This window comes from Chelonoidis abingdonii, chromosome 1, assembly GCF_003597395.2.
Source record: "Chelonoidis abingdonii isolate Lonesome George chromosome 1, CheloAbing_2.0, whole genome shotgun sequence".
Classification (NCBI taxonomy): Eukaryota; Metazoa; Chordata; order Testudines; family Testudinidae; genus Chelonoidis; species Chelonoidis abingdonii.
Window position 1 is genome coordinate 346592293 of NC_133769.1, and position 12378 is coordinate 346604670.

The following is a 12378-nucleotide window of genomic DNA, read 5'->3' on the forward strand; positions in this document are numbered from 1 at the left end:
CAGCAGATACATATTTACTCCAATAACTTGGAAATAATTTTAACTACACTGAATTATATTTAAAAAAAGTCTAAGGCTCCAAATCAGCAAAGACGTGCATGCATTACTTTTATCTACTGCAAGTATTCCCATTGAGGCCACCAGAATTACTCACAGCACCCTAAAAATAATGACATGCATATGTCTTTGCAGGATCAGTGGGCAAGCTTTGAAGTCATCAAATTCAAGAAGTACATATCCATCACTCCTTCCAGGCCAGAAGGAAGAGGTGCCGCAAGAGCAATCCAAACTGTGAGAGAAAACAGTCTAAAATGGTGTGCTACCTAGCCCCAAGTGGGGTTGAACAGTGGCCCAACATCAGACCCCAGAAGACTCTGTTTAAAAATCAGAATAAAAAAAGAAAGATAAGAGTCACACTGTGGTACATGTAGCAGGCAAAAGAAATCGAAGTCCTGTACAAATCCAGGTTCTGCTGGTTTTTTTTGGCTTCTCCCAATCCAATTCCCACACAACAGGAGGATCATGCAGGGGGAAGGGTCAGTAATGGCCAGCTCAATCTTCTAGAGACAATAAAGACACAGCTAGGGGAGAAAACTGATGGCCCACTGCCCCTTCAAAGGGCAGCAATACTGTGATAAGGAGGCTCCCTCTTAAAGATACTTCCTATAGGAGTTTCTTTTTCTGGTGGGAGACACCCAATGCACTCCTACGTGAGGTAAATATCCTTGTGACCTGGACGTGTCTACAATATCCTCCCAAACCAAGCTAATAGCAACAAAAACTAGCAGCTCTCCCCCACATACATTCTCCACCTCCACATTTGTCCTCTTCGTGGGATACCCAGATTTCTTTCATGCTCTCCTGCTTTTGCAGATCTTTCTACTGCAAGATACACCTATAATCCTTAACAAACAGCCATCTTCTGCCTCATGAATACTTAGTTTATGAATGACACAAAAAACCACTACAAGTTTTAACATGGACTATGACTTTTTAAGTAGAAAGAAGTGCAAAAAGTCATTATGTACTAATGGTTCTAGTTGACAGGACACCTAAGTCAACAGAACAGCAAAATAAATAGTGATGTCTTTACCTTGTAAGCACAATAAGTCCTATCAGCTCCTTTTCACAGGTTTGTATGAAGCACGCGCTGTCAATTCTGGTATACAGACTTGTCATGAATTCCAGAACAGTCTCACTGCGAAGGACTTTATGGCTCACGTCAGCACTTAACATCACTCTGTTCTCAAACTGTGTAATGGAAACAGCAAATCCTGGCCAAAGAGTCAGTCTTACGGAATGCAAAGAAAAATATTTAAAATAACTCTTTTTGAATTAACACATATTTAACAACGTAGGTCCACTTCCACCATCTTAGCTGCCATGTGTTTGAAGTTAAGTTTTGCATATTTATTGGTACACAAACATGCAAGATGTATAACCTCTCTCTCTTCTCACACTGGTAATACAAAGAGTATCATCACTGGTTTGCCTAGCTCTGCCTTATGGTAGCGATTCTGTACCCAAGTTCCTGCTGCAATTTGTATTAATAATTCAGCACATCCTAAGAATTAAAATAATAATCCTCTGTGTGATGGCAGAGATTCTGTTCAAATACAAAGCTCAGACATGAAAAACTATTCTAGAGCATGATGTACTGGAAAGAATTTACATGTTACCATAAACTGTTATCAGAAAATTCTAGAATTAAAAGGGGAAAAAACCCAAAAACCTTACTTGTGCTGGGGAATTTCCACTGGGTCTGAAGGACTGTAGAAGTTCCGTCCAACTTGGTACATGGACAATTTTTTCAAAACCCTATGTATTAATGCATATTTTTCAACACATCACATAAATATAATTCTGAGAACACACTGAAAATAGATTTCAGACTAGATTTTTAACTCATTATTAGATTATTACATTTTAAGTTAACAAAATACACAACAGAAGCTGAACTCACAACGCAAGTCTCAAATCTAGCTATATTCTTTACTCCTAGGGGAATTCTGTGCCAAAAACATTAAAAATTCTGCTCACAATATTTTAAAATTCCACAAAATTCTGCATATTTCATTTGTTAAACTAACACAATATAATCACGCTAGTTTCAATTATTTTGGTAACTTATTTAAATTACAATATAATGGATGGAGAATGGGAGTGGGGAGCATGGGAGGAAATCCCCAAACCTCCTTTCTCTAATAGTAATGTAGTTAGGTTTGACCCTTTACTTTGAATTATTAGTCAACACAAATATATGCAGCCATATGCTCACTGTTACATCATAGGCAACTGAAGAGCAAGTGAGGGTTGGGGAATCAAACTCAATTTATATTGGCTACTGACCATCTCCAGAAAGGTAAGTAGCAAACAGTTCATGGAGCACATTTTGATAGGAAATTTTTTCAGTCCAAAAATTTAGAACAGTTCTAATTACTAAAGCACCATAAGCCTTTATAAGGCCACATTGTCCTTTATAATAAGACTTCATTAGACCATTCTGGCAATGTAAAGGACCCTTAAAACTTTTACGCCTGTTTTATACTCCTGGGAGAAATTCACTAAGAACAATGGGTACAATTCACTAAGCAGGCAAGCTGCTACATTCTGCTCCGCCTGAGGGGACAGAGCCGGCTCCATGCCTACCCCTCCATGCTGAGCGTGCCACAATAGCAAGCGAGAGGGACAGAATGTCTGTCTCTCTCACACACACACGACTGCCCAGCCTCCTCCTCATCCCCATCTCTACAAGCTGCTCTGGGCACCTGAACTAATGTGTCTGCACTGCCAGGGAAGAGCACATGACTACTCTTGCAGTCTCCCTTTGCTTCCCTATTAGAAGTCACTTTTCTGCAGGGAAGCAAAGAAATCTGTGAAGGTCATGAATTCTGTGTGCGCAGTGGCGCAGAATTCCCCCTGGAATAATACTTCAAACGAAACTATCTTCTAGAAATTGCTCAGGTTTCAAGACAGCAATTTGGACCTGAAAATTAAACTATATCTAGTAAATCTCACAATCTACTGTGCAAGAAAAAAATTAAAAAGACCACATCCATATCAGTGAAACAGTCACAAGGAAAAAAAGGGGCAGTTCAGAAACCAATATTAGCTATAATACCTTAGTACAAAGTGGAAATACTGCAAGAGTTCAGGACAACAGTAGCTACTACTACCCCATTCTACTGAAAGGTCTAATGCACAATTGATAAGTGAAGTGAAAAAGTCTGTGTGGTGGTGATTTACAAACACTTGGTATGGGGGCAATGAGGCCACACAGCTGTGAGATTTGATTAAGACAGAGTTGAGTTACACCTGCATTATGGAATACAATAAAATTAATTAATTCCAATAGTTCTAATAAAAGAAAAAAACATGTCCTTTAACAAATGCACACAATTCCATACATTGAGCTATTCATGTGTTAAGGAAGTGTAGAATCTCAAAACAGTTGATCATCTTCAAAATTCAAGTAGAAATCACTACTGCTGCCCAAGACACTGGACATAAAGTTTTAATAATAGGTAATACTACTAAATAATGACAGTATCACAATTATGTTAACACTTTCATCAGAAGTACTTTTATTCTTTATAACTACTTGTGCCAATTAATATTTCATAACAATTTTTTTAACTATGTACAATACACCGAGAGATTTTCAACCTACATTTTTACAACTTGAACAACTGAAAAAGTCAGATGCTACTAGATATGCAACTTTTTAGAAGTTTAATTTTTACACCTTTATTTATAAGGCCATGTTTTTATGCTCCATCTTTAACAGTTAATCTAAAACAAACTTTCAAAACCACTTACTTTTTTAAGACGATATTGAAAAACTGAATGCATACAGGGGAACTTGATGCTAGCTGATTTGTTAGCGTAACGGTGATATTTACCGTTACATCTCTTTTTGTTACACTCACTAATTCCGTAACCTAAGAAAAAAAATCAAAACACATACATGTAATATCCATTGCACATCTTGTCTGGAATACAGAATAGTAGTTATAAAAGTTTAACTGCCCCAAAATGTATCCTATATTACTGTTCAGATAATTTGTCTTTCCATCGATTTTCTGGGATCAGGAAGTTAATGTTCACAACACAACTGTAACTAATGCAAAAATTAACAGGGCATGCAGGCCTTCAACCAACATATCCAGAGCTCTGTGTTTATGGGCACAATCTTTACTCTCTCAAAGACAGAGCTTTCCTACAATGCAAAGGTCACTGATAATTTAAAATTTATTTCTATGCCAGAAAACTACTGCTACAGCATAACCCAGAAGCTAAAGCGTTGTGGCATTTTCTTCCATAAACCCACTTAAACAGCTTCTTGGTTTGCAAGTCTTTTTCCCCCACTTACTCACCTTTTGTTACAGTAATATGTTTCAAACTGCAGACTATTGGAACACTAGCAATGTTACTAAAAACTTGAGACTGAGCAATGCTTGTAAGGCCACCAAACACTGAGAAATACAACTGAAGTGCAACAGCAATTTTAATATGGTAAAGTGAAGACAGCTCAGTGTGCTATGTGAAGCCCCAGAAAATAAAGAATTGTACCCCACAGTTCTGTCTTTTTCTACCTTTTTAAAAACATATTGTATTTTCAAGCTTTGAAAAGTGTTAGATTGACAAACCTGGAAACTGATGTAGTAAGATGAGGCCCTGAAACAAACTCTTATGTCAGAGGCCCAGTCTGAGGCCTGAACCAAAGTACTTCCACGCATTGCTAAGCAAAAGCTTGGCTGTGAGCCAGAGGCAGGCCTCACTCAGAGAAGATGGCGAAAAGAGGGTTGTTAGAAGCAGATGCATTCACATTCAAGTGCTAATAAGAGGAACTTCTGCCAAGATGACACCTGGACAGCCCGATACAAGGACATTCCATAGACATAACAAGGAACAGGCAGGTGCATCTTAGAGACAGGACAGTGTGATGGATAGATCTGTTTGTCTGAAACAACATGATCAGAGGGGAGACAGCACCCTAATGAACCAAGGGGCTGTACTTCAATACATCAGTAGGGATGAGTAAACTGTATAAAAGAAGGTCCCAAAGTGCACATCTTTGGCTACATCTATACTACAGGATAAATTTGAATTAGCTTAAACCGATTTTATAAAACAGATATTATAAAGTCGATTGTGTGCGTCCACACTAGGCACATTAATTCGGTGGTGTGCATCCATGGACCAAAACTAGCATCAATTTCTGGAGCGGTGCACAGTGGGTAGCTACTGTAAAATAATGAGGCCAATAACGTCGATTTGCGTCCACACTAACCCTAATCCGATATAGTAATATCGATTTTAGCGTTACTCCTCTCGTTTTGTAGGAGTACAGAAATCGATTTAAAGAGCCCTTTAAATCGACATAAAGAGCAGTGTAGTGTGGACGGGTGCAGCGTTAAATCAATTTAACGCTGTTAAAAATCGGTTTAACAGCGTAGTGTAGACCAGGCCTTTGTTTGACCTAGGGGGCAGTGGAAAGTCCCGCCACTGACTGAGCCGGTTCATTGCCAGGGGGTACAAATTCATAGTATGTCTTGTAGAGTCTATAGGAAACTATTACTGTGCTTTGTTTGACAATAAATCTGGCTCGGGTTCCTTTGTACCTTACTAGAGTCTGTGGTCTTTGGGGGTTCTCTCAGGGTTTGCTGTGTCAGCTATCTGCGCAGAGCTGGGACAGCACACACAGGGAACACGCACCCAGCTAATTTATTATCATCGAACAAGAGCAAAGTATCACACCGGTAGCCACTGACAACAACTGAAACCCTCTATTAGCTTAGCAGACATAAACAGTTGAAATGGGAGCTATGCTCAATTAAAGATTGCCAAAATGTATGCATACATGCAGCACTAATGAAATGCAGGCACCTCTGGGTAGAAGGAGAGAAGTCAGATAAGACAATCAGCATGTAAAACTCTACACATCAGAAGTTGGTGGCCAGGGGAATTTTGGCCAAGGACATCATTACAGTGCCATCTTTAGTGTTCTCACAAAGTGGACAAGCCTCATTTTTTAAAGATCCACATACAATAAAATCCAAGGAATTCAATATATCTACCTTGCAGGATGATGAACTAAATTGATCCTGTTATTTCAATCTTAGTGTTTAGCTCACTAAAGCATCCCCTCAGGCAGTAGATGTTGCCAACACCAATCTTCAGATAAGAGGAGATGGCTTGGTCACCAAATTATTTGAACTCTTTTAAACAAATAAAAGAAAAGGTTTTGGGGAGGGGATAGTTTCAGCCTGCCAACACAAAGGTCATAATTAAAATGACTTTGGCTTTGTGGTAATGTAAAAGTGCACAGGGCTTATCTTCACCTGATTTTCCAGCTTTTGAGAAAGAAAAAGGATGGCTCCATCAAATGCTTTGGCTTTTCCAAGAAGTTCGGTATGGCTGTAAAGCAAAGCAAGGCGCAGGCGCCTTGATTCCAACTCTGGATTAAATGTTACATGGTATTGGTAAAGCTGCCATTCCCTAGGCAAGCCTAAGCTATATAGGTTTGTGATCACTTTCACTGGAATTCCACTGAAGCCTGAAAACAGATAAGTAAGTTTATTTCTTTTAAGACAAATATTACTATCAAAAATATTTAAATCATATTACGTAATTACAGGCGATACTTTATTGCTCAGTAAACTTAAGAAACAACACTAAGATCTTTTTGACAAGAAAGTCATCAAAATACAAACGCAAGTCAATCAAAATGAATGCTTTACCAGCATCAATACAAGTAGATGGAACACAATGTCTAACGAAACATAAAATGATACAGATGGGCTAGAAAAAGTAATTTCCCACTGTCAACATACGTTATTTTACAAAAATACACTAAAGATTAGTTTATTTTTCCCAATTAACTATTTGATGGTGACTGGCAAACATACCAGACCTGTCAAAATAAATAATAATACAGCTCCAAATAAATGTGGGAGGCGTAAGAGGGGGTGTAACCAGCCTTTGATTTCTTATTTTGAAGGATCATGAAGACTAGACTTATGACCAATCACCAGGTTACACACAGAGAGATGCCCCAATGTGTACTGTTCTGGAGACATAACTAAGGAACCCTGCTCATGTCAGCTTGTAAGGGTTAGGTCAGACTGCTCTCTTTCCCTCTCTCTCTCTCTCCCCCCCTCAAAAAAGCAATTTCCATAAAATACTTATTACTACCATCTTTTATATTCCAGACAAAGCATGACACACATAAATGCAGTCACTGTAGTTAGGCAGCGCAAGTTTGCTTTTAACTGTAAACTCAACCTGCTTTGCAGTATAATAAAACAGTACACCACAATGATGTAGCTGATTTTTTCCTAAAATGTTCACTCATCCCAGTTATACTTGAAATGCATTCTAACATCTGACTAAGAAATAATACTGTTTAATTCTGTTTTATATTCCATCCAAGGATCTCAAAGCACTTAAATATTAAGCCAGACAATACCCCTATGAAGTAGAGTGCTGTTAACTCCATTTTATAGATGAGAAGACTTAAGCACAGGAGGCTTTATAAGTATTTTACATAAAGTCACACAAATAGTAAGTGACAGATTCAGTAACAGAACACAGATCTGACTCCCAGTCCTTTGCCACATCCATAAGACCACATTTCCATTCTAGTGGAATTTTTTGTTTAGCAGAGACTACATTTTTCTGTGAAAAAATAAAATCAAAATGCTCTCCTTGTTTGATAGACAATATTCTTGATTTTGAACAATGTTGAAAGTCAATCTTTGAATTGGTTTCTTAATACTTCATTTAACAAATACAAGAAACATTTATTCCACATCTTACTACAGAAGCCACGTTTATTCTATTCTTTTTTTAAAACTAAGATAAAGATTTTCTCTGGTTAGATATATTAATCCCTCAGATTCACCAGATCAAGAGCACCTGCCAGAAGTACTAATGCAAAATGTATTGTGTTATGTCAGAGAAGCTTAACTTCAGAAGCCAAGAAAGTTGAAATATATCATACAAGTAACACAAAGAGAATTTACATGTCAAAAATTAGACATCTCTGAACATTCTCTTGATAACTGGAAACTCCTGTAAGCGGCTGAAAACAAATTCTGAGGTAAGGAGCAACCTCAGCTCCAAGTTAAGGACTCTCAGCATATTTTCATGTTCTCATGTATTAACCAAATACTATGGGCTTGCTGCTGAAGACAGGGAGCTCTTGCAACTCGCTAAAATCTATGGACTACTGGTACTTAGCACCTCCCCAAATCAGACCCTTAGAAGGCAAGGCTAAACTGAAGGAAATGGAGTTACTCTACCTGTTTTACAGTCTTTCACGTGTGCCATGGTCTCTCTAGTATTTATTCCCAAATCTTGAAAGTTACACCGGGTCTTTCCCCCTCTCTCCAGCAGTGTGCATCCAGAAGCCCCAGCAGAAAGGCCATCTTGAACAGAAACATAGGAAGAACTGTAAAATTTATTCATTCCCTGCAAATCCAGCAAAATAACTTAAGAATTCATAAATTTGGACACAGGTAGTTTTATAGCCTTCAGTCTATTATCCTTCAATTTTTGTCATCCTAATAGCAAGAATTAGGCTACATAACCGGAATATGTTTAACTGGATTTTATTTGGACAGCAGCACATAAAATATGTAATAATGAGATGCAAAATCACTTTTTAATAACCAGAGCCTGAGCTACCACATGATTGTCACAGCAGTATTAACAGCACCTTATTCTTAAAGTGGTTTAAAAAATAAATTCCTTATTTTTATACAAGACTTGCAACTCATTTATATACTTCATCCGGCTTATAATTTCCTAATACATGTTAATACATTCACTTAGAAAACAAGCTATAGTAGTTAATAATAAAATACATTACCCATTATTAATATGTATTCTACTAGAACCTGGAGCCTCAGTCATGGACCAAAACTATTGTGCTATGCCCTGTACAAACAGAGAACAAATAGATAGTCCCTGCCTTCAAGAGCTTTCAAAGTAAATAATGCAGTTGCCCTCTTACATCGCTGAGTAAGTTTTGTTGTTTCCCTGTGGCCACAGGAAGTTGAGGCTTCTTTCTCAGATTGTGGAGTCCTAAGAGCCACAGGCTTATCACTTCTAGAACAATCCTATGAGATATGGATAAAGGATGTCCGTAAGATGGAAAATGGCTTAGTTACCAAAATAGTTACTCTGTAGATAGCCCATTGTCCTAATAATATGATACATGTTCTCATGGAAGAGATGAAATTTCACTGCTGAAAGTCACCACGTACAGCACAGGTGATACTGTAAAGAAATTTCAATACTGCATAGGACAGAGGCAGCTATTACAGAATAGAGATAACATTATCCCCACCACATATTTAACTTTAAGCCTGTGCAGAAGTCCCCCATCCTTAAACACTTTCCTGATTAAGATAGATTGCTGAATCACAGCTTTAGTGAACTGAGATCATGTCATGCAGAAACCTGCTCAGACAGAAGCAACAGAAATGTACCAAACACTAGAAACAAAGACAACCTGCCTACTACTTAAAAATCTTCAATTCACGAACACTAAGAAAATTCACTCTAAGAAACAGCATTATTCAGGTTTTTCAAGGGATGTTAATAACAAGAGATCTTTTTCTTTAGTATTTTATCCACATCACAAAAATACTGAGTCAAAAGAAAACAATTTTGGTGCTTAGTTTTGAATGATAGATGTCACCCCTTCTTGATAAGGCAGGCCTTTTTCACTTGTTCTCTATTATAAAAACTAAATGCAGAGTGGCAGGACAGAAGGGGCACGTGGACAAATTGTCCTGAAAGACTATTAATTTGACTTTAAATGTAGGCCAGTTTTGCAATGTCAGTTAAAAGCAGGCAATATTCATAGTACAATTTCATAGTTTGTGTCTTTCAAGAAGAAAAGAAGATAAGCTGCACAAAAGCGTGAATATTTTTGTATTTCTTGCCATTAAAGGAAGTTATATTAGACTCTATTTCAGTGATTAAGCCAAAAAGATAAATTCAGTCACATGAAGGAATGAAATGGTGCTGGCCCTCAATTCGCACTCAGTGTCAACAGCTACAAAAACCAGTTTCCACTCTCTGGCTCAGATACCTATACCCCACACATGGGTGATTGGGGGCCACTGGGGAAGTGACACATTTTACCCCCAATGGGGGGAGGAAGGGGTGACCGCTGTCACTGATGAGCAAGGCAGTGTTCAGCTACCACCCTGGTGGTCAGGGACAGGAATGAACCTGAACAGACAGCACGGAACAGGAAGCCCAGGACCTGCCCCGACCCCGAGTGTCACGCACACACAAGACCCGGCCCCACAAGGAGGACACACTGGAGGCCGGGTCAGAGGACACGGAGCACGTCACGGACACGAAGTACGCACCGGCCGCCGTGGGGAGCCCGGCTGCCCCCCGCTGCCGGTGGAGCCCGTGAGGGCCTGTCCCCGCGCTCGGACCCGCGCTCGCCCGGTCATTTCCCTCGCAGATGCACCGCGCGCCGCCCTGTGAGCAGGAAACACACAGACACGAGGGTGTGAAATACGCTGCCTGGGGCGGGGCCGTTACCACCGCGCGTTTATCCCAGCCCGCTGCTGGGTCACCGCGAGGCTGGGCTGGGGCATCACGGGGCGGGTACGGAACCGGCTCCGCGTGGGTTCTAGTGCGGGCGGGGGGCCATGACGAACCGCAGGGGCTGCGACAGACGGGGAAACACCGGGTCCGCCCGCCTGAATATCCAGAAGCGCCTCAGGGCCTCTCTCCGCGTGCTCACCAACCCCGCCCGCAGCCGCCCACGCGCTTCCCGCGCTCCTCCACACACACGTGACACTACGGAAAGCCACGCCCCTCCAGCGGCAATAACACGCCCGCTCTAGAGTAGGCGCGCGAGCCCCTGCAAGCCACGCCCCCTCAGTAATACGACAGCGTTCGGGCCGGGGGAGTGTTGAATCCGCGTGACACCTCCGGGGGCAGGCTGTTGCCAGGGTTCGGCAGCCCCCTGCGGCAGGGCAGTGGGGCCTTCTCCATGTGGAGGCGGCCCCAAGGGTGGGGTTAGGGAGAGTCCTGGGCAGGTGGCAGCCATACAGAGCCATAGCAGGAAAGGCAGAGACAGGTGGGGGAACTATACTGCAGGCAATACCAGGGCACAGCATGACATCACAGCCGTGACCCATGGTGCAATGTCATGGTCACCAAAGAATCACCTTGGAAGTGACATGTAATGTCATGACACAGTTGCTTCCTGAGTCAGATGTTACACTGTGACAAAGCCACCTCACATTGCTGTCACAACAGTCGCCTTGTGCTGCAGTACAATGCCATGGCACCCAGATACAAACAGTTCATGCTGTCAGAAAGAAAGAAGCAGATAGATCCCAATACCTATGATGTATTTTCATAAATATTTAGTATGCTAAGCAATTCAGCATATTTTTCTAGGCGCTTGTCAGTTTAACTTCCAAGGCATGTACATACACATGCACCTATACATGTATCCTCCTGGTGTTCCCAGTTGCAATGGGAAGGGGCATGTGCTTCCTCTGGACATTTTTGCTCAGGTCTTTTCATCAACCAATAAGGAGATGGTTTTTGTGGGCTCTGAATATAGAATAGATCTACCAAATTAAGGTGCAAGGAAGTGAAGTGCCACGGTTGGGAGCTGGCGGAGTAGAGCGGGCTTGGGCCAGGCTGCTCCTCTTCCTGCCGCTGCCAGTGAGGAGGGAATCCCTTCCCCCAAGTCCCCTCCCCCAAGCAACACGTTTGGGGACGAGGTGAGGGAAGCGAAGCAGTCTGCTCCTGGCCCCCGACTAATCGCATGGACCACTCTGGACCTCTAAGGCCCCCAAAAGTGGCCCCTCCACAGCTCCTGCCTCCCAGACCCCATGGGGGGTCTGTGTAGGGCACCCAAATGGCTAGGGATGGTCCTGCATATCATACCTACACCCATTTTTGGGAAATCACCTTTCTTCCTGTTCCATCCTGCCACAACTAGTCAAAGGAGATACCTAAATTGGAGCCCCTTTAGTTTGCAGAGTATATTTTGTGAAGGGCTCTAGACTTTTAAATTCATTTTTCTCCATCTCCATCTAAAATAGCCCAAATCTGTTGACATTCAAGGTTCATCTCTTTTTCCCAGCCTTTTTGGGAGAGAGAGGTGAGCTGAATTCTGGGACAGGTGCACTGGGTCTAAGCAACTGGTATGATGTTTTTCTTTTCTTCCTAGTTTCCAGCATCAGAACATAAAAATGGCCAGACTGGGTCAGACCAAAGGTCCATCTAGCCCAGTATCCTGTCTTCCAACAGTGGCCAATGTCAGGTGCCCCAGAGGGAATGAATAGAACAGGTAATCACCAAATGATCCATCCCCTGTTGCCC

General features: G+C 41.3%; 1 protein-coding gene across 2 annotated transcripts in view; it reads right to left on the reverse strand.

Moving 5' to 3' along the window:
* The window catches only part of PIWIL4 (piwi like RNA-mediated gene silencing 4), a 70469-nt gene extending 59669 nt beyond the window's left edge, over window positions 1-10800 (reverse strand). The window contains exons 1-8 of one of the 2 annotated variants that reach the window (XM_032762858.2): window positions 10392-10579; window positions 9020-9125; window positions 8307-8432; window positions 6345-6559; window positions 3820-3941; window positions 1738-1818; window positions 1094-1291; window positions 324-374 (exon numbers count right to left, since the gene is read on the reverse strand). In XM_032762858.2, coding sequence (XP_032618749.1) covers window positions 324-374; window positions 1094-1291; window positions 1738-1818; window positions 3820-3941; window positions 6345-6559; window positions 8307-8432; window positions 9020-9125; window positions 10392-10481 — 989 coding nt within the window. In that variant the 5' untranslated portion in view covers window positions 10482-10579. Of the gene's footprint in view, window positions 1-323; window positions 375-1093; window positions 1292-1737; window positions 1819-3819; window positions 3942-6344; window positions 6560-8306; window positions 8433-9019; window positions 9126-10391 lie in introns of both variants that reach the window. The other variant, XM_032762859.2, reaches the window with a different exon arrangement.
* Window positions 10801-12378: the final 1578 nt, after the last annotated feature.